This window comes from Pleurodeles waltl, chromosome 5 (assembly GCF_031143425.1).
Source record: "Pleurodeles waltl isolate 20211129_DDA chromosome 5, aPleWal1.hap1.20221129, whole genome shotgun sequence".
Taxonomy (NCBI): Eukaryota; Metazoa; Chordata; class Amphibia; order Caudata; family Salamandridae; genus Pleurodeles; species Pleurodeles waltl.
This window is the reverse complement of record NC_090444.1, coordinates 607,941,631-607,967,841: the sequence shown is the minus strand read 5'-3', so window position 1 is coordinate 607,967,841 and position 26,211 is coordinate 607,941,631. Positions and strand designations below refer to the sequence as shown.

General features: G+C 44.6%; 1 protein-coding gene across 1 annotated transcript in view; it reads left to right on the top strand.

Moving 5' to 3' along the window:
- The window catches only part of COX20 (cytochrome c oxidase assembly factor COX20), a 131,295-nt gene that overhangs the window by 13,754 nt on the left and 91,330 nt on the right, over positions 1 to 26,211 (top strand). Inside the window, exon 2 of the mRNA XM_069234452.1 lies at positions 1,237 to 1,351. Within this exon, the coding sequence (XP_069090553.1) occupies positions 1,237 to 1,351 (115 nt within the window). The remainder of the gene's footprint in view (positions 1 to 1,236; positions 1,352 to 26,211) is intronic.

Below are 26,211 nucleotides of genomic sequence, written 5' to 3'. Positions count from 1 at the left end.
GACCCCCGACTTAAACATTGATGCTATGAAAAGTATAATAATATACAAAAACAAGCATTCATTATACACATACACAAATAATAACATATTTTATTTAATTTACAAACAAATATAAATAAAAAAAATAAAAAATAATTTAAATAGGAAGGTTGGGGTTTTATAAATTCAATTGAAGGCACACATCGTCCATACAGTATTCTGTTTGATGCACCTGCATTGCTCCCACAAATCAATCTGCGGATGCTAATTAAATTTTTAGCCTCTAATTTCAAATAACTTGACATTTACAGTAATTTGTAAAATGTTCAATCACACATTTAGCCACTTTATTTATATAAATTTAATAATTAATCTGTTATTATTTATGACAGGCTCCCCAGGTGTCCCCAGACCACAGGTTGGGAAACACTTGTCTAGACTAAATAACATGGCATGCCTCCTGCTGAAACAGTCACTCCTTTACTGTTACTGGATTCATCATCCTTTTAGGTAGCTACATAATCATCATATTTTTGTTTAAGTTACAGAAAATGGCAATTTGTCATTTTTAAAATTTTACCAATACAGTGAGTGTAGATGGGAGAGTGGTGAAGGCGAGTGACTACAAGTAGCTGCAAGGGTGAATGAGTTGATGGGAGGGGTTGGGCATGGATGAGACCGCAGTTTTGGATCGGGGTTCATAGTGGATAGGGCGAGAGAGGATAAAAGGATGAGCATTTATTGCTGCTAATTAATTCAGCAAATGTGAGTTTCTATTTTGTTATATATAACATAGTTTCCTTCTATTCGTTATTTTCTCATTTGAATACTCTGTAATTAATTATCCCTAAAAGGCTTGTCAATTCTGTTAGTTTAATGAGGCCATTGATGCTGATGACTGCAGTACCCTCGGAGAGGGCAAGAAGAAGCCAGTTGTTATTTCTTTTACTTTCCCCTCCCTTCCACCTCCCGAATAATGATCACTACATGACTTTGTATATACTTATTTGTTGGCACTTTCCTTTTTTGGGTTTGTCATGAGAGTCAGTAATAGGACTATAAGAACGTGCTGTCATATATGCAGACTTTAAACCATTACTGGCACATTATAAAAATAAAATAAAAAAAAAAGTCTATTCAAGGTAATTTTCAGCCTTAGATTTTTGTTTCTGTAACATGTTGGAAAAAGTTAGCTCTACGCTTGTCATTTCTGTCTGTACTAAATGTGTTTTGAATGTCAATTCTTTTGTTTTACAGTCTTTTAAGTTGCTTGGATTCCTAGATGTCCAGAACACTCCTTGTGCACGGGAATCCATCCTTTATGGATCATTGGGATCACTGGTTGCTGGCCTTGGACATTTTTTGGCAACAAGTGAGTTAAATTTACAGCCATTTTAATTTTATCATCTTTTACTGTGTCAACTTATTAAATTGTTTTTCTGCTAGCTGCTATTGCAGTATGTTGGTTGCTAGTTTGAGGCTGTTAATATGCTGATGGAGCATCCACCTATTCAGTATCATTATCTATGTGTACTAACATCACAACTTGCTGCTCTGCTGACTTGCTTGCTCGTCAAAGTCTCCAGCTCAGAAGATGACTTATGCCATTTAAAAACATGTATTGACAAAGCTATCAGGTCTGGCATTGACCACCAACATTTTAGCTTTGTAAATGCTTGTTTTGTTTTGTCATTGTTTTTGCAAAAGTATATTGTTGTGTAAGCTGCTCAGCCCTCGCCAGTCTAAAAAGAGTATTGTCTAAAAGCAAAAACATTCTTTGGTCTAAAAAAGCACACATTACCATAGAAGTCCCTGGCTCTTAAGAGAGCTATTTTGTGTGTGCATGTGCTCCTTGTGATAGGGAAGAATGCCCTCAATCACAGTGCAGTTACCCTGTGGCTGAAGCAGGTTAACCTATTGCCTCATGATGAATACTGTAGTGGGTGGAAGTAAAATGTGAATGGCGAAATAAGAGCCTGATGGATGAAGAGGGCTAGCTGAAAACCTGTATAAGTAAGTATATTATAAATATAATTTCAGTAAAGTCGAAAGAATCTGGCTAACATCAACTTAAAAATGATACAGTATCCAACTCTTACTCGAATCAAACATTCCAGTGGGATTATCAGTTTTGGTTTGCATACATTCTTAACAAGATACAGTTTGATTTGTTGGATAACATTTGGAGTATAACTATTTAAAAATAATATTGGAACGTTCTATATAGTTGTATGCTTTTTAAATTGTCATTCAGTGACTATAGAGGCCATTAGGGACTAAGGGCCTCATTTTGAGTTTGGCAGATAGTAAAGCCCGTCTGCCAAACTCTCAACAGGGAGGCTGCTGGTTTTGTGGAGACCTCCCCGCTGGTGTAATTACAAGTTTCCCGCTAGGTCTGCAGGCAGAAACTGTGATTTCCGCCCGCAGGCCTAGCAGGAATCAGGCTACAGCATTGTCTTCGGCTCATAATCAAGCCAGCGGCAATGCTGTAACCAGCAGAGTGAAACAGCACCCTTGCAATGTTCACTGTCTGCAGGGGGGGGGCTGCACTGCTCATGTCAAGTGCATGAGCAATGCAGTGGCCCACCTGTGGCCCCTGCACCTGTTCTCTGCCAGCCTTTTTAGGCTGGCAGAGAACAAGGTCTTAATCTGCAGTGCTGCATGCAGCACTGCACCGGCGAATTACAATCATCGCCGCTGCCAGGATCAAGGATCCAGGGTTTTGATGTGGTGGGCCTGACCACCACCGGGAGTGTGGCAGTCTGAAGACCGCCACACTCATAATGAGGCCCTAATTTGGGTAATAAAGCTCCCCCAAGGCAGTGGGAGGCTAGGAAAGCAAGAGAGGACAGGAACCTAAAGTTAGCGGCCCTTAGACCCATCATTCTGGCAGGTTCAAATTCAAGTTCTAAATCTTTATTTGGCCACTCTATATGAACATTAATGCACAAGATAAAAATCCAAATATATTATACAATTCAGAGAATAAAAACACAGTTAAAAATAGATAATGTTAAAAAGCAACAATTATAAAACAAAGGAGCAGCAATGGAGAATGCAGTAAAAAGTCACCCAATAACCAAAAAAAGTACATACGTTCTTCTTAATGCAATAGCAGCAATAATGTAGCTAATGAAGGCAGTGCAAATTTCAACAGAAGATAAACCTTGCAGATAGATCAGCCCCTCTTTGTAAGATGTCAAATTCTTTTTTAGGAGGATTGGATAAAAAGTAGACAGTTTAAGAAACCATAAAGTGTGCAGAAACTGGCTACCATTCTGGTAGGTATAAGTTGTCACATTCCTTTTAATTTGTTTTCTCAGCCAGTTTTAACCCCTTCGCTGTCAGGCCTTTTCACCCTCAGGTGCCAGGGCTTTTTTTTTTGGCTATTTGGGGCAGTTCGCGCTTAGCCCCTCATAATGTTTTGTCCACATAAGCTATCCATTTGTGTCCTTTTTTCCAACATCCTAGGGATTCTAGAGGTACCCAGAGTTTGTGGGTTCCCTAGCCAAAATACAGCCAAAAATTAGTTTTTTTTTCAAAACACAGGACAAAAGTGCTGCAGAAGAAAGCATATGGTATTTTCCCTGAAAATGGCATCAACAAAGGGTTTGCTGTGCTACAATCGCCATCTACCCAGCTTTCAGGAACAGGCAGACTTGAATCAGAAAACCACATTTTTCAACTCAATTTTGGCATTTTACTGGGACATACCCCATTTTTTGTGCTTTTAGTCTCCTTCCAGTTAGTGACAGAAATGGGTGTGAAACCAGTGCTGGGTCCTGAACAGCTAAACATTTCTGAAAAGTAGACAAAGTTCTGAATTCAGCGAGAGGTCATTTGTGTAGATTCTACAAGATTTTCTTACAGAAAATAACAGCTGAAATAAAAAAATATTGAAAGTGAGGTGAAAAAACAGCCATTTGTCTCCACATTTTACTCTGTAACTTTTTCCTGCGACGTCAGATTTTCAAAGCAATATACCGTTATGTCTGCTGGACTGTTCTGGTTGTGGTGATATATAGGGCTTGTAGGATCATCAGGAACCCTAGGTACCCAGAGCCAATAAATGAGCTGCACCTTGCAATGGGTTTTCATTGTATACTGGGTATACAGCAATTTATTTGGTAAACTATAAAGAGTCAAAAATAGGTATCAAGGAAACCTTTGTATTTCCAAATTGGGCACAAGATAAGGTGTTGAGAAGCAGTGGTTATTTGCACATCTCTGAATTCCAGGGTCCCCATACTAGCACAGCATTTCTCAAACAGACGTCTTTTTAACACACTGTCTTACATTTGGAAGGAAAAAATGTAGAGAAAGACAAGGGACAATAACACTTCTTCTTCTGTTGTGTTCCCTCAAGTCTCCCGATAAAAACGGTACCTCACTTGTGTTGATAGGCCTAATCCCCGCAACAGGAAAGGCAACATGGACACATCCCATTTTTACATTGAAATATGACGTGTTTTTTGGAAAGTGCCTAGCTGTGGATTTTGGCCTGTGGCTCAGCTGGCACCTAGGGAAACCTACCAAACCTGTGCATTTTTTAAATCTAGACACCTAGGGAAATCCAAGATGGGTGACTTGTGGGCCTCTCACCAGGTTCTATTACCGAGAGTCCTTTGCAAACATCAAAATGTGGCAAAAAACCCACTTTTTCCTCACATTTCGGTGATGGAAAGTTCTGGAATCTAAGGGGAGCCACAAACTTCCTTCTACCCAGCGTTCCCCCAAGTCTCCTGAAACAAGCGATACCTCACTTGTGTGGGTAGTCCTAGTGCCTGCGACAGGAAATGCCCCAAAACACAACGTGGACACATCACATTATCCCAAAGAAAACTGACCTGTTTTTTGCAAAGTGCCTAGCTGTGGATTTTGGCCTCTTGTTCACCTGGCACCTAGGGAAATCTAGCAAACTTGTATATTTATGGAAACTAGACACCTACGGGAATCCAGGATGGAGTGACTTGTTGGGCTCTCACCAGGTTCTATTACCTAGAATCCTTTGCAAACCTCAAAATTTGTAAAGAAAACAAAAAAAAAAACACTTTTTCATCATATTTTTGTGATGGAAAGTTCTGGAATCTGAAGAGAGACACAAACTTCCTTCTACCCAGTGTTCCCACCAGGTCTCCCGATGCAAATGGTACCTCACTTGTGTGGGTAGGCTTAGTTTCCTCGAAAGGAAATGCCCCAAAACACAACATGGACACATCAAAAGGATCTATACAAAACTACCTGAGACGTTTTTGAAAACTAGACACCCTGAGGAGTCCAGGGAGGTGCGGCTTGCGTGGATCCCCCAACATTTCCTTACATAGATTTCTCTGCAAACCTTAGATATAGCTTTAAAAAAAAAAATCACATTTTCCACATTTTTCTTTTTAAGATCACTGTGCTGGTACAAATTAAAAAGACCCCTCATCCATAAACCAAGTTGGTGGCATGCTTCATCATTGGTGTACAACCTGAGACGCCTAGCATGTCACAGGTGTGATTCGATGCCTGATTACAGCAGAGCAGATTTGTTCATTTTTACCACACATACTGGTTGGATTTGGCACGTGGGCGAGTGATGGTTCAGTAGATCAAATTTTATGAACAAGATAGTTCACAAAAATTAAATGCACTGTTAATAACTGAAAGGCCAAAAAACTGAACCAATGACTCCCAGATTGTGAGCTGTAAAGCCGCGACCAGGCACCAACCGCTTTACTGTCCATTCACACACCTTTCATACATGACACGCACAAGACCATTCATGCCACCAGCCGTGGGCCTAGCACATCACAACACTCACATCAACAGACAGCTCCATTCAATGGCCCATCACTTTTATACGCCCATATGCCTGACACAGCAATCACACCAGCTGATGGGAGTCTGTGGACTGACGTTTGCTGGCAGTGTGTTGTAGTGGCCAACAACAAGTCACTATTTACACTGCCAGCCATGCGCCACTCCTCGCACACCGCCAGCCAAGCACCACTCCACGCACACCACCAGCCAAGCGCCACTCCATGCACACCGCCAGTTAAGCGCCACTTCATGCACATTGCCATCACTTTTTTTTTAAACAACAAAGAAATCACTAACTAATTCTAAATAGGTACACAACTACAAACACATAAGCTCTAACTAAATACATGCAACTAATGCCCACCCTGAAACTGAACATATGAAAATATAAAACAGGCAGTTTACGCTCACTGTAGTTCCCAAAAATTATTTTGGGTGTGGAAACTCCTAAAACAGCCAGAAACACACAGCTCAGGCTTTGAGGGACAATCAGGGTAGTACATACGAGTTCCCCCTCCGGATACATCTTCGGAAACAGACTCTACATTTCTTAGCGGGAAAGTCTTTTTTGTGAGTGGGAGGAATATGATCAGGAAAGTGGAGATCTTTCAATCTATCACATCCTCCTCCATTGCTACTGTATGTTCCACCACAACAAGGCTCTCTATCACTGACTCCTGAAATTTAAAAAATGTAATCCTTGACTCAGGAGAACAATCCATCACACAATAAAAGCATTAAAAGTTGCTAAATTAAACAAATGTATGGGCAATTTTTTATACAAAACGTAAGACTTAAGAACAGCGGTGTAAGGTTCCAACCTCTGATCTACTTTATCAACAATACCCATGTGCTTATTGTAGTCTAAAATGTTTGCACACTTCAGCAACCTGACCCCAAACGTCCACCTGTGAAGTACTCTCATCATGGATGGTAGTTAGCATGTAGACATCCCTGCACTGTCCCCCCTCAAGTTTTTTACAGACAAGCTAACTTGGATAGCCTTTCCTGTTAGAGTGGAGTGTTCCACAAGCAACAGTTATCTTCATACAAATGGTGAGCATTGTTAAACAGTCGTCTACCAAGTTCCCACACAATTTTCTCACTAACTCCAGAAGTGGGTGGACAACTGGGGGTGGAGGAGTGATGTGGGGGGGGGGTTAATACTGGAATTCCTACCAGTGTAGACCCAGAAATTATAAACCTATCCTGTACTACTTTTAGAGAGCATATACATTTTAATTCCATACCGTCCCCTCTTGCTAGGAATGTACTGCCTAAAAACCAAAAGACCCTTGAACAGGACTTTCCCTGGAACATTGACCTCAGAAATCCCATCTACAAAGTGATCAAGGATAGGCCAAATCTTAAAAAGACAGTCATAGTCAGGGTGATCTTGTGGCAAGGCTAAAGCATTGTTAACAAAATGCAGCATCTGAAGAAGCAAATAGCGATTACAATTCATTATTGCAGGAAATATAGCTGTTGCCACAGGGGTGTGGAATTTATTAAAATATCTACTTGTCCAGGGGACAGGTTGCTTCTCAAATCTACTTGTCCTGTAAAAGATCTACTTGTCCCTTTGGTGCCATGTAGTGTGGCGACAAATTATGGCAGCAATCTCATTATGTAAGAGCTCTGATAATAGCCTCTCTGATTATGCCAGGGCTACTACCATAGTAGGGCTTGAATACTTGCAGTTTCAATCCCTACTGTAGCACTTTCCTTATTTTGCCACCTTTCTGCAGATCTGCATACTGGGGCTGGAGGAAGCAGTAAGCAATAGTTCCAGGGCTGGAATGCCTTTGAGTCTGCAAACCTACTAACCTGCATGTTTTAAAGATTTTCACCAGCTTCTCTCTAATATTTTCCCATAATAAGAAAGGTTGGACATTTACTCCTGACAATGGCAGAATTAGAACTTCTTCCAGGGTTGGGAAGAAAGTGGCCGGAGGGAAAATGAACTTGCAAATTCTCAATAGATTTTCACATGAGCAAATCTACACATGCGTATTTACCCATGCTAAAATACAGTTCACAAATATTTATTAGGGGTACGACATATACCTTGCGTGCACTTTTGTGACTTTCTTTAAGAATTTGGGGCCACATGTGGGTAGGTTCAGATTTGCGACCCGCAAATTGCGAGTCAGAGCGACTCGCAATTTGCGAGTCGCAAATCCGAATGTAGGATGGTGTCCCTGACACCATTTGTGATTCGCAAGGGCTTCGCAAATGCCCACCTAGTGAATAATCATGAGGTGGGTCGCAATTTGCGACCCCCTTGCGAATAGCGGCCCTCACAGGGATGGTGGCCTGCTGGAGACAGCAGACCACCATGTCTGTGACTGCTTCCTTAAAGGAAAACGAGATGCATTACAAAAACGAAAAATGAAACGTTTTCGTTTCATTTTTTCAGAGCAGGCAGTGGTCCGCAGGACCACTGCCTGCTCTGAAAAAATGTTTACAGTGACATTCACAAGCGGGAAGGGGTCCCATGGGGACCCCTTCCCTTTTGCGAAAGTGTTAGCACCCATTTGAAATGGGTGCAAACTGCGATTGGTTTGCGCCCGCGGTCACAAAACAATCCTACATTGCACTGCGAGTCGCAATTAGGAAGGGAACACCCCTTCCTAATTGCGAGTTGCAAACCCGTTTTGCGATTCGGTAACCAAGTTACTGAATCGCAAAACTGGGTTTGTGCATCGCAATGTGCTTTTTGCACGTCGCAAACAGCGAAAGTCGCTGTTTGTGACATGCAAAAAGCTACCTACATGTGGGTCTTGGTCCCTAATTAGGTCTGGTGTTAACAAAGACATTTTGTTTTTACTAAACTTCTATTTCTCTCTCTTTCGGCTGGCTTTACTGTGAGTGATCGCATTCTGCTCTTCCACAAGGAGCATATTGGCACACAAAGTAGTTTTGTTCAGTGTCAGGAACTACAGTGGCAATCAGTGACGTAATGAAACTGGAGGGTGCCCCTTTGCAAAGAACATGGAGGAGCCCCCTCTCCAGACTCACTCAGGGCAGGTGCTGTGCTGAAGGGGCCCCCTGGAGGGCGGCAGCGGGGCCTTTGGTATGCCACTGGTGGCAACGTGTGCTTTTAGAGTTCAAAAACTTTTTGGGGGTTTTTTGCCAGTGTTTGTTACAATGTTGAGGGCCTGGTAGCTCCCACAACAATAAAGTGTTACAAAAGCCATGTCAAAACAAGACACGCATTGATGAAACTAAAAGACTTATAAAAAATATGTCGGACCAGTTGGCTTTGTCAGTGTTTGTTTATTTTCATGCTTCCCATATTCGTTTTTAAAATGGTTACACTGATTTTCCATTAGAAATATTTTTGGGAAATACTAGCATGCAGCAACACATTTTACTAAATGACACTTCATTTGCATCTAATCAGAGAGCATTCTGGGAGCCTTATACTTAGCCTCACAGCCTAAACATTTCAAACGTGTATACACGTTTTTTTGTTTGCACTGGAACCAACGTCAGTAGTGAAGTGTGACCTTAAAACATTTATTTACAGCACTCACCCTAATAATGAAGGCTTTCAAATAATGAACCATAAATACAAGTTCGAACAGCATTATTTTTTGGAAACACATTACCTCAACTGCAAAGAGTTCCACTCTCTGTAAACAGGCAGCCAAAGGGTTTGTGCTGCAGAGGGTTGGGCCTACTTGTCCCAAGGACAAAGTAAACATAAAAACTTGTTGCCCTTGACCCCAAACAAGATGTCCCGGGCGTCGGGCGATAGGAATTCCACATCCCTGTGCCATCAAGTGACTAGTAGACCAATAAGAAGCCAGTGACTGCTTCCTTATCAACCCCATCAAAAAAGTCAAACCTAAGATTATTATTTTTTTTTTTTGTTTTTTTTAACTCTTCCAGATTTGTGGGAAACCACTGGATAGCTTCAGACTGTGGCCTAAGTCTGGCAGCATTGTCCCTCAAATACTGCTCCACATACAAATTAGTCTGCTCAACAATCTCTTACAAAAATACATCGTCCATAAACAACTGAAAGAAATTAACAGGCAAAACGTTTTCTGTATTCACTCTACACCCTGGGAGACCAGTAAAGGCAGGCAACTCTGGCTGCTCCATGTTTGGGGCAACCCAGAGTTCAGGTTTTCCAATGGAAAACCTTTCAGCTCCAGGCTGCTGCACTATTGGCACATCAGTGTCCTCCTCTAAAACAGGCACTGCACTGAGAGTGGCTTCCTCATCAGAAGATTCCTCTTGGACAGAAAATTCACTGCCCTAATCTCTCTCTTCCTCCTCTGCCTCAGATGCAGCGTCAGTCTCATAATCATGATCAGAAGACACCTCAAAAAGCATACCAACAACCTGCTAAGCGGTCACCCTGCGGCTAGCCATGATTATTTCTAAGGAAAGTAACTTGACAAATGCACCAGGAACAACCAGTACTGTCTAAAATAAGTAATAAGAAAAGTGTGGCTTTATCACAAAGAGTTATGTACTCAAAAACTATACCACTCACTTACCTGAAAAAGCTAGACTCACCAGCAACACCTCTGCACAGACACAGCAATCACCAATGATATCCCACTAAAAAGAAAAGAATATTAGACATAACACAACACAAATATCATTGTGCACAAATCTAAGGACAATTTCAGACACAATCCTGCATTTAGTACACCACTTCTAAAAAAGTCATCCATGCATGGCAACAACACACCTTTGAGGTTAATTGTTTTTTTCTTACCTAAAACATGCAACTACGCAAACTGCAGGTCAACCACTGCCAAAACTGCAAGGAGTCGCAGCAAAGGAAGCAAAAGCTTTGAACTACAAAAAAAGGAGAAATAAACTGTTAAAATCACAAATGCAAGTACTTTGCCACTTGACAAACACCCCACCACCAAACATTCAGAAATGTTCCCAGGTGACTAGTGGGGGCAGAAATGGCAATCAGTACTGTGCCCCATTTGAGGGTCACCCTTGCCCAAGGGGCCAACCCCCACGTAAAACACACACACACAAGATCCCTGGCGCTAAGTAGTTTCTGCCCCCCTTGGAGTCAGATGGGCTTAAACAAAATAGGCTGATCTGCCTCCAAGGGAGGCAGAACTGCCCAACAGTGCTGTGCCCCCTTTGGGGGGAGGGATGGCCTTTGTCCAAGGGGCCGCCCGCCCCCAACAAAAAAACCCATAAACAATCCCTGGTGTTCCTGTGGCTTCTGTCCCCTTCAGGGCAGATCGGCCTAAAGAAAATAGGCCGAACTGCCCCCAACGGGGCAGAAATGGCATAAAATATATTACCCCCTTTGGGGTGCGACCCTTGCCCAAGAGGCCGCCCCCTCAACACAAAACACACACACACAAGATCCCTGGCGTGAAGTGGTTTCTGCCCCCTTTGGGGTCAGATGGGCCTAAAAAAAAAGGCGATTCCCCTTCCATCCCTGCCCAGGGGAGGAGGGGGTTGGAGGCCCTCTGAGGGAGCGGTAGCGCTTCCCCAAGGGCTGGGTGCCAGGACATAACAGTTACGTTCTCGGCACCCGAACAATGCTGCCGAGGACGTAACCATTACGTCCAAGACACCCAGGGGGTTAAACATCTCATCCTATGGTATAGGATTCTGGCTGTATGCTTCAGCCACCCCGTTGAGTACTTTGGCTACTTGATTCAGCTTAATAACTCATTATTTGTACAAGTCATAATCATAAAATCCTTATTCGGGTGACTCCAACAACCATAAAATAATACCCTAAATATAATGTAAAAACGTCCCTAAACAACATGTTGCGATAAATTAAACAAAACACTGTTTAAAATCCACGTTCATAATAAAAAGCAGTAAAAACTGTCCATTCACTACAGTTCTAAAGTTAATCGGGTCTAGACTGCCTTTAAAGATGGCAAACCCCAATTTGGGAAACGTTTCTGTTTTTCCTTACTTAGGGGTTTTGTTTGATGTGAAAAACAATTCGAACTAACTAATTTAGGGTAGGAAATCAGAACTTATCAAAGCCATTGGGGCAGTAATCAGCTTTACACATAAATTAGTCTCCGGGTCTCCGCAAGTGATAGTCAAGGTACAGCAGGGCGAATTGTGTGTGTCTTTGATTCACTATGGAAGCTAGGTCCGCAAATATCGAGACTCTGTACAAGTCAAATCAAGAAACTTTATTGCTGAACTGTGTATTAGATTATTTGAAATTTGCAACGTCTCTGTCCTCACTAAGCACTCAACCACAAAGTCAACTCATATCTACAACCATGGTGAGCTTCCCCTATAACTCCATGAACCAAATAGATATCTCACAAGCTCCGGCACTGGCATCAAATCCGGGGCCTTCTTGAAATCTCCACTTAACCCATCATCGGGGTGCGGAATTTAATAAAATATCTACTTGTCCATGGGACAGGTTGCTTCTTAAATCTGCTTGTCCTGTATACAAATCTACTTGTCCCTTTGGTGCCATGTAGTGTGGTGACAAATTATGGCAGCAATCTCATCATGTAAGAGCTCTCATAATAGCCTCTCTGATCTCTGGGCTAATACTTTAGTAGGGTTTGAATAATAGCAATTTCAAGCCCTGCGTTAGCAGTGTCCTCATTTTACCACTATCCAGCAGATCTAAATCCTGGGGCTGGAGGAAACAGTAAGTAATAGTTCCAGGGCTGGAATGCATTTGAGTCCGTGCAAACCTACTAACTTGCATATTTTAAGTATTTTCACCACCTCTTATCTAATCTTTTCCCATACTGAGAAAGGTTGGAAATTTACTTCTGACCAGGGCAGAAGTAGAAGTTCTTTCAGGGTTGGAAAAGAAGTTGTTGGAGGATCTGGTGCAAGTTTTCGGCTGCCCCGCCGTCATATAGGGAGTTAAATGGGCTGCTAAATTGGGGGGATGGAGACACTTAATCACCCTATGTTATAGAGCCCCTTCGGGTGATACGACGAGTGCAATTTATGTGGCACGTAACATCTGATAACAGGAGTTGGGGGAACCAGGGGAGGAACCTGATTGGGCCAAGGACCTGCCGTTGGTACGCACGGTCTCCTGCAATAAAGATTTAAGCTCCTGCATTTCAATTTTGTGCACCATAATTATGTTACACCCTTCCATCTCAATAAGAGGAAATATGAGGAAGGTGGCCAACATGGCGGCTAGAGCGGTCGCATAAAACACAGCTCCGCTCTCGGCCCGAATAAAAATCCTTTAAAAGACGCCTGCGGTGCTTAAACACGGTAGGCGCCGAACGGGCTGCCACCAGTACCTTCCGGCGGCCCTGAAACACACCTTGGATGCCACCGAGAAGCGGTATCGTGACTGCGGAGACAGGCGCGATGGCCAATTGTTAAGACGGGCAGCGTGGCCACGCCAGGACCCAGACTACGTGGCCCCTGCGCCCCGGACAGAGGTGGAGCTGAAACAAGGACAGAACCCGCGTGCGGGCTAAAGGAGCTAGCGAGGAGGCAGAAGCAGCAGCACGAGATCCGAGAGACAGGTGAGAGCTCCCGAGTTGGCAAGGAGGGACCTCGGAGGCCTCCCGGACAGGCCATGGCGGCCTAAGATGGCGGACCTGTCCCCGACAAGCCAATACACAAGGGGCCTGGCCTAGTGAGAGGCGCATCCAGCCCACGGTTAGCAGCAGCGGCGTAGTGCGAACATAGAGGCAGGCAAGAGAAGCCCGAGCTACGCATCAAATATTTAACGCTTGTAAAAATTGTTCACTCTGAGTACCATAACTGTGTGCCCTATCGGGGCCACTGACCGGGCCGCAGGGCTCCCCAAGGCGCATCAGACACCACACAGGTGACTAGAAGACGCAACAATTATCCCGCAACAGCACGGTGTCTGTAAAGACACCACATAATGCACCGTGGTTGTTCACATTAAGCTTCGCACCAATATTCAATGCTTGTAAATAACCTACACCTCGAGGAGCACAACGGCGAGCCCCTCCAGCGGCACTGAACGGACCCCAGGGCCCCACAACGTATATCAGACACCAAACAAGTGCTTAGAAGACGCACTATTGATCGCACAGCAACGAGCTGTCCGTTAAGGTACCATACAGTGTAGTCCAACAACAACTGCCTGCTACAAAATAAAAAGTACACTGTGTGCGCAACATACAAAAGCATCAAAAATTCTACGTAGGGTAGGCTCTGAAACGCACCCTGGATGCCCCTGAGAAGCGGTGTCATGATTGCGGAGACAGGCGCGATGGCCAATCGCTAAGACGGACAGCGTGACCACACGAGTAGCCGGACTCCGTGGCCCCAGCGCCCCGGACGGAGGTGGAGCTGAAACGAGGACAGAACCCGAGTGTGGGCTAAGGGATCTGACGGGGAGGCAGAGGCGATAGGTGAGAGAACCCGGCGAGGAGAGACGTCAGAGGCCTCTCGGACAGGCCATGGCGACCTGAGACGGTAGAACTGTCCCCAACCACCCAATACATGGTACCAGCGACGTAGAGTAGACATAGAGGCGGGCCACAGAGGCCTGAGCTACTCATCAAACAGTAAACGCTTGCAAAAGTTCATCACTCTGCGTACCATAACAGCGTGCCCCATTGGCGGCATTGACCGGGCCGCAAGGTCCCCCAAGGAGCATCAGACACCACACAGCTGACTAGAATAACTATTCCGCAACAGCGCGGTGCCTGTAAGGACACTGCATAACGCACCGCGGCTGCCCACAGTAAGCTACGCACCAAATATTCAACGCCTGTAAATAAATTACACCTAGTAGAATACAACTGCAAGCCCTTTCAGCGGCACTGATTGGACCTCAGGGCCACATAACGCATACCAGACATTACACAAATGCCTAGACGCACCAACTGTCCCACAGCAACGGGCTCTCCACTAGGGCACCGTACAGCGTACTGCGGCTGCCCACATAAGGCAGCTTCCAACAACTACTGCTCGCTACAGAATAAAAGTACACCGTGTGTGCAACATTCAACAGTACCAAAAACTCTACGAGGGACAGGCCAGATCATCATTACTGAAGTAAAAACCTGAACATAACGGAACCAGAAAAACATTGACGAATTTGATCAATACTGCTCTCGGACCGACCTATAAGTACCGCGCCAATTCACTAGCAACGAATCAAACTAGACTCGCTCCCTTAATGGGCAAACCAAAGACCCCGCGAGCGCCACCAAACAACATGGAATCAAACAAGCTTAATCCACCGCCGGAGTCCTCGGTCACACATCAAGCACTTCAGAAGCTTGAGACAACCCTACAGTCGCACACTACGCAATTCGAGAAAATATTACAAGCCATCCTAGATACCAAATCTACATTGGAGGCAAAAATTGGAGCGATCACGGAAGATATTAACCTTCTACGCACGGACCAAAAAGCACTGGCGGAAAGAGTAACAACGATCGAAAAAGAAACAACACGGTTAACGCCAATGATAAATGACCTTCGGCAACAACTAATGACAGTAACAACGGAAGTTGAAGTCCTTAAGCGCAGAGCCGAGGACGATGAAGGCAGATCACGCCGGAACAATGTCCGATTCGTTGGATTTCCAGAACGGGCAGAAGAACCCAGCGCAGAACTATTTATTGAACAATGGCTAACGAACACAATATTACAAAATAATATTCCAAATTTTTTTTCAGTGGAAAGAGCACATAGAGTGCCTGGAAGAACACCCCCTCCAGGGGCCCAGCCCCGTCCGCTTATTGCAAGACTCCTTAACTTCCGTGATAGAGACCTTATCCTGCAACTGTTTCGTAAATCAGGCCCTGTAAGCTTCGAAAATGCAGAGATCACGGCCTACCCAGATTTCACTGCGGAAGTGCAGAAGACACGCAACTCCTTTTTTAAGGTCAAGGAAAGACTGCGTGAACATAACATAAAATGTGCCCTTCTGTTTCCTGCAAAATTATGTATCCAAAGTGACAATCGCACTCTCTTTTTCAATACTCCTGAGGATGCCTGGACTTGGTTACACGCTAAAGGCCTGGCCGATCAAACGAATTTGGAAAATACAGCGGAAAAATGGTCATCACCTAAGTCTAGGCGCAAGCCACGAAAGAAACAGGATGTTAAACCTTCACCTGAACAATCCCAAGCAGAACGCTCTTCATTATTACAGGCCACAACACGCTTCATCAACACATCCCCGACATCCCAGTTCATCCAAAACTAAGGCAAGACAGACCTCGAAAAACAATATGATTCCACAGACTCCAACCGCGGCCCTAGCCTGACTCCGCGCACTGCAGATGATATTTGCTAAACAGGAAAGTCCAAAATAACTTTACAGTCAGGAACAGTTCTCCTCACAGTGTAAAAAACCCACCTAGCCCGATGACTAGCAAGGAAGCGGAGAATTGCCAGGCCTGGACCTGCAGCCGCCAGAGGTGCCCGAAGGAACGCACCAGTACAGAGAGCAGAACGGGCCGAGAAGCTCGACAACTCGGATACATTTGTCCACAGCGCCCCCCACTCCATATGGACAGATTCTTTAAGAAGGCAGACACAGGCTTTATTACAGCCGTGTTGTATGCACAGTTACAGTTATATATAGTTGTTGTTTCAAACATTATTAGATGTGATTCACTCAAGGCACATGTCGTAACCCATGATTGTAGCAATAGGCGTGGTAAACAATCATACAACACAAATATTGTCCTCGTTGCTAAAGTCGGTAATATCCTAAGTATAAAGCACAGTCGGAAATGCTGGGTAGAGCGCAACGCACAGACAATACATCCCCCTAACTTAGCAAAACAACACACATAACATGGCACACCAACACAACTTAAACACTCCACAATATAAAATAATCACATGGAACATCAGGGGCATGGCAGCTATACGTAAACGGCAACAAATTTATGCGTACCTTAAGCGACATCGGATACACATAGCCTTGTTGCAAGAGACTCGCCTCAACCGGGCCTTACTAGAAAACATGCGCGCAAAATGGCGGGGCCAAATATATGGCACCATTTTTTCATCCTACGCCCGAGGGGTGGCGATATGGATAGCACCAGGGGTCCCGTTTGTAATATCCTGCACGCAGATTGATCCAAACGGAAGGTATCTGATATTGGAGGGGGAACTAGATGGTCAACCATTAGCAATAGTTGCTCTATACACCCCGAACACAGGCCAACGCGAATTTTTATGGACACTCAACAACAGCAAACTCGGAGACCCATTTGAGCCTAGTATATGGGGTAGGGATTTTAACTCGGTGTTAGACATACACATGGATCGATCAATTCCCCCACTGATCACTGCACCAGCCAGGCGCACAACTGCCGACCTAGTAGAATGGGCTGCAAATAATGGCTTGAAGGAAACATGGAGAGCGGGACATCCCACGCATCGCGAATACTCTTATTACTCATCAGTACATAAAATACACACAAGAATAAACATGCTATTCGCAACACCTGCCATAATTAATAAAATAAATAAATCAGAATACCTAGCTCGCACTATCTCGGACCACAATCCACTGCATTTCACAATAACATGGGGACGCACACATACCCGTATTCCAACTTGGCGCATACAATCAGAAGCCCTCACAGACCCCCCCTTCAAAGCAGAGTTATCCAAATGCTTATCAAATTATTTTACGGTAAACAAAGACACCGCCTCAACACACGCTACTGAATGGGATGCCCATAAAGCTGTGACCCGTGGCCACTGTTTAGCGGCCACAGTAGGAGTCAGAAAAGTGCTTACTAAAGAACTACAGGAATTAGAAATTAAAATGCGCAAGGCGGAGATTGAGCTCTCAATAAATCCATCCACACTGCAAACACTGAGTGATCTCAGAGAAAACTATGAAGAAACAGACACCAGACTATGCAAACACGATTACAGACACCTACAGGCGAGACAACACGCAGAGGGCGACAGATCAGGAAAATTATTAGCTTGGTTGGTCCATCAATCAATACAGACAGCACCCATAGGAGCGATTTAAACTTTATACAGGCCGTGTCGTCAACACCCAAGTCGAAATTAACACAGCCTTCCATACGTACTACTGCACTCTTTATCAAACCTCAAATCCCCCTCCTAAACAACAGCTTGCTACACTATTAACATTGATTCCCCAAAACCCACACATAATAAGCAACTCAGAAATGCTAGACGGCCCCATCACAATAGAAGAGCTACAAACTGCTCTTTCGCAAATGGCAAGCAACAAAGCCCTAGGCCCTGACGGATTGCCAGTAGAATACTATAAATCATACCCTAACCATTTATTACAACCCCTTCTTTAGGTGTTTAATGAAGCACACAACAGAAAGCAACTTCCAGATTCCATGCGAGAAGCATTAATAGCCGTGCTCCCAAAACCAGGCCGTGATCCCTTAGACGTCAGGTCATACAGACCCCTATCGCTTATTAACTCTGATTGTAAACTCCTAGGAACAATCCTGGCAAATAGACTTCTCCCTTACCTGTCGGAGCTAATACACTCAGATCAATCAGGGTTCATACCAGGTAGAAGCACCTTCTTAAATATTAGAAGACTGATTCGCTTAATGCATGGCACTAACGGGACGGAAGCAGTAGCTATGTCCCTAGACATAGAAAAAGCTTTTGACACACTCAGCTGGGAGTATCTCTACAGTACATTAGAAGCATTCGGATTCCAGCGAGGCTTCATAAACTGGATTAGGACGTTATACCACAAGCCCACAGCAAGAGTCAAAACAGGTCAAATTATATCCAAAGAAATCCCAATAGGCAGAGGCACCCGGCAAGGCTGCCCACTGTCCCCCCTATTATTTGCTATTGCAATGGAACCACTGGCAATCAGACTTCGTAAAGACGCTCACAAATGGGGCATACTAGAGGTGGACCAACATCATATTGTGTCACTATACGCCGATGATGCCCTAATCTACCTACGCCAACACACAACATCTATCACAGAAATAATGCTAATACTAGATAGCTTTGCACAGGTTTCGGGACTACATATAAATTGGTCCAAATCATGTATCTTTCCCCTAACACTCATACCAAATGAACAGCACAGCAGTTTACCCCAATGTCAACTACCCTGGGCAGCCTCCACCTTTTAAGTATTTAGGCATACAGATCTATCACTCTATGAAAGACCTAAAGGAGGGTAATCTAGACCGTCTACTTAGATCCACCCGGAGCTCCCTGACATTCTTGATATCGCTCCCACTATCCCCCATGGGCCGTACCGCAATAGCTAAAATGCTAATCCTACCTCGTTTCCTGTACTATTTCACAGCCCTCCCGCTGACATTACCACGTACATTCTTCCATAAACTGCATTCCCTGCTAACTGAATTGCTATGGGGCAGAGATAGACGAAGGGTATCACTGGCTATTGCACAACACTCACAAGCGGAAGGTGGTTTGGGTATGCCAAACCTGGAACTGTATTATGCAGCGGCCCAACTACAGTGGATGGCTTCATGGTTTAACAACCCAATGTCCCCAGAAAGCGTAGCAATGATGGGATACACAACATCGCAAATGATATTAACAACATTGTTAGCGGGCGCTCCCTCTCCACCCAATAGATCCCCAATATTGGAAGCTGCTAAATTTTGCTGGAAAAGATATGTTCAGGCCAAGTCCAACCTTCCCCCATATTCACCTACAATACCCCTATCACATATCCCGAAAATACAGAATTTGGCAATATATCATGATATACGGGAAACGGCAACCCTAAATGTGGGCGACCTATACTCTGACTCCCACATGAAAACTTTTATGGAACAGGTGGAGTTGGGAGTAATGCACACCAGAGCTTTTTTTAGTGTATGGGGCCATCACCAAACTGATATGTGACCTATGGGGCAATAGTAATAATGAACCTGATGAATCCGGGTTGCTCACAACGCTCCTGACAATAGGCAACACTAAGGGTACTATTTCAAGGATATACAAAGACCTAACAGCAAATGCCCGTGTAGACCTAACACCAGCTAAATCTCGATGGGACACCGCACTAGCTGATCCAATCTCCCAAAAAACATGGGAAATCATTCTAGCCACGGTCAAAACGGTATCACAAAACACCAGACTGAGATGCACTCAATTTATATATTCATCAGACGTATTTATCCCCAGCACGCATCAACAGAATTTTCCCCAATGCCAAATCGGAATGTCCTAGATGTGCAGCATCCACTGCCAATTTCTACCACATGGTCTGGGAATGCTCCTCAATGATTGCAAGATGGCAGAAAATCACAGAAACTACCTCAGAAATTGCTGATCATGTACTCACCCCCTCCCCAGAATCATGTCTCCTAGGAATCCGCCACCGCACCAAAGGTGATAAACACCAACACAAATTCCTAGATCTGGCGTTTGTAGCGTACAAACGCCTGATCGCTATACATTGGAAGGCGCCCCAAACTCCTCCTTACATAACCTGGCTGCGCGACCTATATAACCGTACACAAGCAGAAGCCCATACACTGAAACAAGCACAACAGACGGGCCAGCCACAGAAAGGAACCGAAATATGGGACAGCTTTGTGGTTAAAATAGAAACTAGAGACGACTTGTTCCCTACATTTTCTTCACTAATAAGCACCCACAATAGAACATTCAATGGTCACATAACCTAAAGAACTAGCTAGATTCATCAAGACAACATGGCCATAAACTCCCCCAAACGAATATGCCCATGCCATGCCCACGCAAGAACATGCACCTTTATTTAAAACCTGTACCCACATCAACTGTGCACCTTCACCCCCCCAGGCAACCCAACGACAATCCTAATGTTCAAACGCCATTATGCACACATGTAAAAAGATATAACCAGAGTGAACACAGTTATATAATGTATAGTTCCTTTTTTCTATTTTTTTTCTCTTCTTGTCTCTTCTTGGTTACTTTTTTGCTCTCTTTTTTTTTTTACTTGATGCACATTATTAAAAGCTTCTTATTGTATGAGCTAAGAAGCTGCATACTCCTTTGAAACAGCTGTATTGCATTGACAGTTTCTATATCTTGCATAATAAACAGATAAAAAAAAAAAAAGAGGAAATATGAGGAAAGCCACAATAGTATGCTACTGCTAAAACAGAATCCAAAAACAAGATAATAGGTGCAGACAAGGAGGTCAAGGATCCGTATAGGGAGAAAATGGGAAAAAAAAATGAGTGTCAGGATCGTAGACGAACTATACCACGTCCAGGGTAGGTGATCCTAATGTTTTTTTTCTCTAATTAGATGGACATTTTTCCATCACTACATTAGTAGTCTGTAGATTAATCCTAGGCTGTGGTGCTCTTTGTGAAACATGCTTGTTTGTATCCCTACCCAAAGTGTTCAGTATGTCCTGCCTAAGCTACCTGTAAAATAAAGTTGCCATCATTTTAATCTGTGCTTCAATCAAATTTTTAAAATGTGGATGAAGTGTGTATCCCAGTAACAATAGCCACGTCATCCCTGGTAAAATTCACCTCCCTTGCATATGGAAAGTTTCCATTAAACCATTGATTATGTCCTTGAAAATTATTGTATTTTTTATCTGTTATTTGGAGTGTCTCACACTGTGCTGTATGGGCTTGACTTCAGAAAGTATCCAGTGAACGTTTGACCTGCTTCAAAATCTACCAATGAGAAAAAAAATTCTATTGTGTATAGAGGGCTATCAAACACCGTAAGTATTACCTCCCCTCCTGTTATGGGAAACCTTTGTGTTATTAAGTGGTCGATTAACTTACCTCGTACATTGGTCTTGTTCATTAAATTGATATTTTACAGTGGATTCAGATTTGATCAGTTCGACACTTCCCTTAGCAAATCCCTTGGCAGTGTAGGGTATGTTCTCTCCGAGGGAGGAAGTTTTTCTGATATCTGTCAGATGTCTCTTTCTTGGCCTTGAGTATGACTGTTATGGGGTTGCTGTCAAAAGTTGACTTTCGTGTCCTTTGTTAAGCACCACTGATGTTTACCAATGGATGTGATACCACCCAGTAGACTTCTATTAGCTCCCAGGCTAGAAATGTATAGGTACTAGCTGTATGGATCGGTGAACACAGACAGGTACCCATGACACCCTCCCTCAAAGCATGGCAAAAGGAAGGCCCATATTGGGACATACACTTGGTACTGCCTAAGTCTCATCAGGTTAGTGGTATGTTTCCTTCCACCTTCACCTTAAGATAGCATGCACTCAAGATATCTGGACTAGCCTATTACTAGTTTCGCGTTATGCTGCATTGTACAACAGAGGATATATAGCAGAATGTTAGCAAGAATTGTAATAATATTAGCAAACATATACAGAATGAAACAACTGAAGAATGTAATGGCTTGTATATATTACGTCAGTCTTGTTTCTTTTGTTCATTTATGCCACTTGACCTTGTAAATCAAAATGCAAAATTGTATTAAATAGAATGCATTGACCTAGAGCAGGACTGAATGAGCTACGTACACAGGATTAGGAAAAAATGGGCATCTGTGTGTAACTGAGGAAGAACTCGCAATAAGCTAGCATAAAACAAATAAAACATTTTTAATCAGAATTAGAATAGGGTATCTGGCCAGAGATAGAAGTATATCCTTTGTACTGTAAAAGCAACAGGTTTTGAAGTAATATGGTGGCCATGACTGGTGATGTTGGACTTGACAGTCAGCAACCCTGGTTCTCTTGGGTCTCTCTACAGCCTTTGACATGGTCTGTCATGACACTCTACTGGTGAGAATGTCAGCAATTGACTTTTGTAGTGAGACCATCTATTGATTAGCCTGTTTTCTTACAGAGGAGACTAAGACTTTGGATCTCCTGCTGTTGCACTATTTTCCCTTGATCCGCGAGATTCCACAAGTGTCAGCGCTTTGTCCTAACCTTGTTAATATCTATCTACATGTCCCATTTAGCAGTAAATGTAAGATATTTTATATTTTAAATCCTACCCTATGCAGAGGATACAAACAGTGATAACAATAACCACCAGTCCAGATACTACAAGGACATACTTTCTGGATTATATGTTTCAAGTTGGTCTCTGTATGGAACAAAACAGTTTGAAACTGAATGGAGAGAAGAACGCGATCCTCCTTTTTGGTGATAAAAGGTGCCCGTATGGTCTCAGGTTAGGTGGCCCATTGACCTAGTTTAAGCTCCTTAGCCTGCTTCAGTTGCTAAGAACTTGGGAGTAATGTACAATACACAGCTCTGCTTTGTGAAGCAGATCAGCAGTTTGTCGGTTGTATGTTTTGCCATTTTGAGGGCCTAGTGAAAGATCTTCCTGTTATTGCCACAATCTTCTCGAAAGACAGTAATTTAGGCACTTGACTCCTATTTGAACTAAGCCTGTAACCTACACCTTGGCTTGCTTCAAATCTCATTAAGAGATTAAAAGTAGTACATAATACAGTAGCTCATTTACTACTTAACCTCCTCAAAATGTCTTCTATGAGTAGTCATTTGGAACAGCTACCTTGGCTTCCATTTACATCAGGATTCTCTTTAAAGCCGTCTATCTCACTCATAAGAGCTCGAACAAATGGGAGTCTAGGTTATATTAGGAAAAAACTAAAGTGGCACCACTCCAGTTGTGTGTATTGACCAGCCTACCAGCTTCTTCTCACGCTCGCTAGAATCTGCCTTTTGACACAAGGTGGTAGATTATTGAGAATCTGGTGTCTAAATTATGGTACTCCCATTCCTTTCAATTGAGTGATTCTCTTATTCACACTCTTGTAGGAGAAAAAACTGGGAACATGACTTTTCATTCCTTTAGGAAGCCTGTCCAGAAGGGCGCGCTGTTCCCTGTGCTCCCTTCTGGTCAGCATCTGTTCTCTCCTTGCTGCCCAGCTCCACCTGCTGCTGCCTCTATATCTGATTTCAAGAGCCTGAGGGCTCTGAGAACAAGGCCTGCCTCCACCCACAGACACCCGCCTGCGCCTCATCCCTGGTGGCCTAGTGGCCATCTGCTTCTGTCTGACTTTGTCTTTTCTGCTTTTTTCCTCTTTTTTTTCACTCTTTTTGTCTGCTTGTCTGTTTTTTCTCCTCTCTTTTTGCACTCTTGTGCTGCGCTGCTCCTACCCTGCTGCTGCCCCTGCGCCCCCCTCCCCGCGAAGCACTTTCCCGGCCTCCCACCTGATCAGCCCCTCACTCCTCCCTCCCCTTCTTAATGGTGCTCGCTGCACAGTGAAGGGCAGTCTCACTGACCTTCTGGTCAGCGTCGATTCGCTCCTTCCTGCCCAGCTCCACCTACTGCTGCTCCTGCGTCCGATCTCCTCAAGAGCCTGCTGGCTCTGAGATTGAGGCCCACCTCCACCCGCAGGCCATCTGTTTGTGTGCGTCTGTGTCTTTTCTGCTTTTTCCTCTTTTTTTCACTTTTTTTGTCTGCTTGTCTTTTTTTTTCTCTTCTCTCTTTATGCACTCTAGTGCTGCGCCATTCCCCACGCTCCCTCCCTGCCGCTGCCTCCTTCCCTGCGAAACGCTTTCCTGCCCTCCCGCCTCCTAGCTGACCAGCCTCTCCCTCCCCTTCTTAATAGTGGCCGCTGTGCGGCCACGCCAAAGGCAAACCCATCTGTTCCCTTCCGCGCTTGGACCACGCCCAACTCCATGGACCCTGGTTCCTGCGCCACCGGTTGGTACAACACGAAGTTCTGCACACCCTCAACCCCAGAAGATCCTCAGTGTGTCACATAGCTGACCCGAAGAACACTCATGGACCATTCTCCTGCCACTTCTGCTCTGGCACCTGCATCCACTCTCCAATCGACCCCGCACCAAGCCCAGACGGACACCTCAGGTGCATACTCCTCTACACCCTCTCACTCATCAAACACGCACCCTTTGCTGACTACATCCTACTTGGTGACCTCAACTTCCACCTCGACAACCACGATGACACAAACACCTCAATCCTCTTAGGCAACCTCGCAAGTCTTGGTCTCAAGCAACTCAGCCTCCTCGCTCATACATCAGGTCAAACCCTTGAGCCCATTTTCTCAGCAGTGAACAACATTTCTCACATCTCCGAACCCCAGTGAACCGACCACCTATGCGTCCATTTCGCCTTCACGAAGACCACTCCACACCACCACGTCCCATCTCCCCAGCAGAAGCTGCGTCAAAGGCACCAAAGCGCAGCTCACTGATGCACTTAGCCACCCTCTCCTCCCCTCCACTGGATACTGCAAACCTGAACAACTCAGCATGCAACCTGCATTGCTCGATCACAGGATGCGCTAACAGTATAGCCCCCCCTCAGAGATGCGCTAACAGCATAGCCCCCCCCTCAGAAAACAACCAGAAACCAAGCTGGTTCACAACGGAACTCCAAGAGTCTAAACGAATGTGCAGAAGACTGGAACAAAAGTTGAGAAACAGAAAAGCAACTGAAGACCACACAGCCTGCAAAACCGCAGTCACCATGCACCACCAGCTCACCAGAATCTCCAAGAAGGCTCCCATTCAATAACGCATCAGCACCAACGTGTACAACAGCAAGGAACTCTTCACCATAGTGAAGGAATTCACGAACCACAGAACTGACACCTCAGACATCCCCCCCCCTCAAGACCTCTGCTGCGACCTTGCCACCTTTTTTCACTGTAAAATCCTGAACATATACGAAGGATTGAAGAACCAAAGCCCGCCCCCACTGCCCACCAGTACCACCACGGATCCCAAGCCGCACCAGACCCTGAACCATTGGGCCATTATCTCCACAGAAGACACCCGGAAACTCATGAAGTCCATCCACTCAGGGGCACCCTCAGACGCATTCCCACATTACATTTCCAACCTGGCCAGCGCCATCATTTTCCCAGAGCTCTGCCGGACTATCAACCGTTCCATCAAAACAGCCATCTTCCCATCAATTGGATGCACACAGAGATCAATCCACTCCTAAAGAAGCCCTCTGCTGACCCAAAGGATTTGAAGAATTACAGACCCATCCCTCTCCTCTCCTTCCCGGCCAGGGTAACTGAAAAGGCCATCAAAATGCAACTCATTGAGTTCCTAGAAGCAAACCAGGTCCTAGATCCCTCCCAGTCTGGATTCAGGAGCAACCATAGCACCGAAACAGCCCTCCTCGCAGTCACCGTCGACATCCGCGTCATACTGGACCACGGAGGCACGGCCACCCTCATCTTCCTTGACCTCTCTGCTGTGTTCAACACCGTCTCCCATGCCACCCCTGCACCAGACTCCACGGTGCTGGTATCTGGGGTAAAGCACTGGAATGGATCCGATCCTTTCTCACCTGAAGAGCCCAGAGTGTCAGACTCCTGCCGTTCATCTGGGCACCCAAAGAAACATGCTGCGGAGAACCCCAGGGGTCCTCACTTAGCCCGGCCCTCTTCAATATATACATGGCCCGCTTGCTAAAATCGTCAGACAGCACAACCTAAACATTGTATCTTGCGCAGTCGATACCCAACTGATCCTCTCCTTGACCCATGACCCAT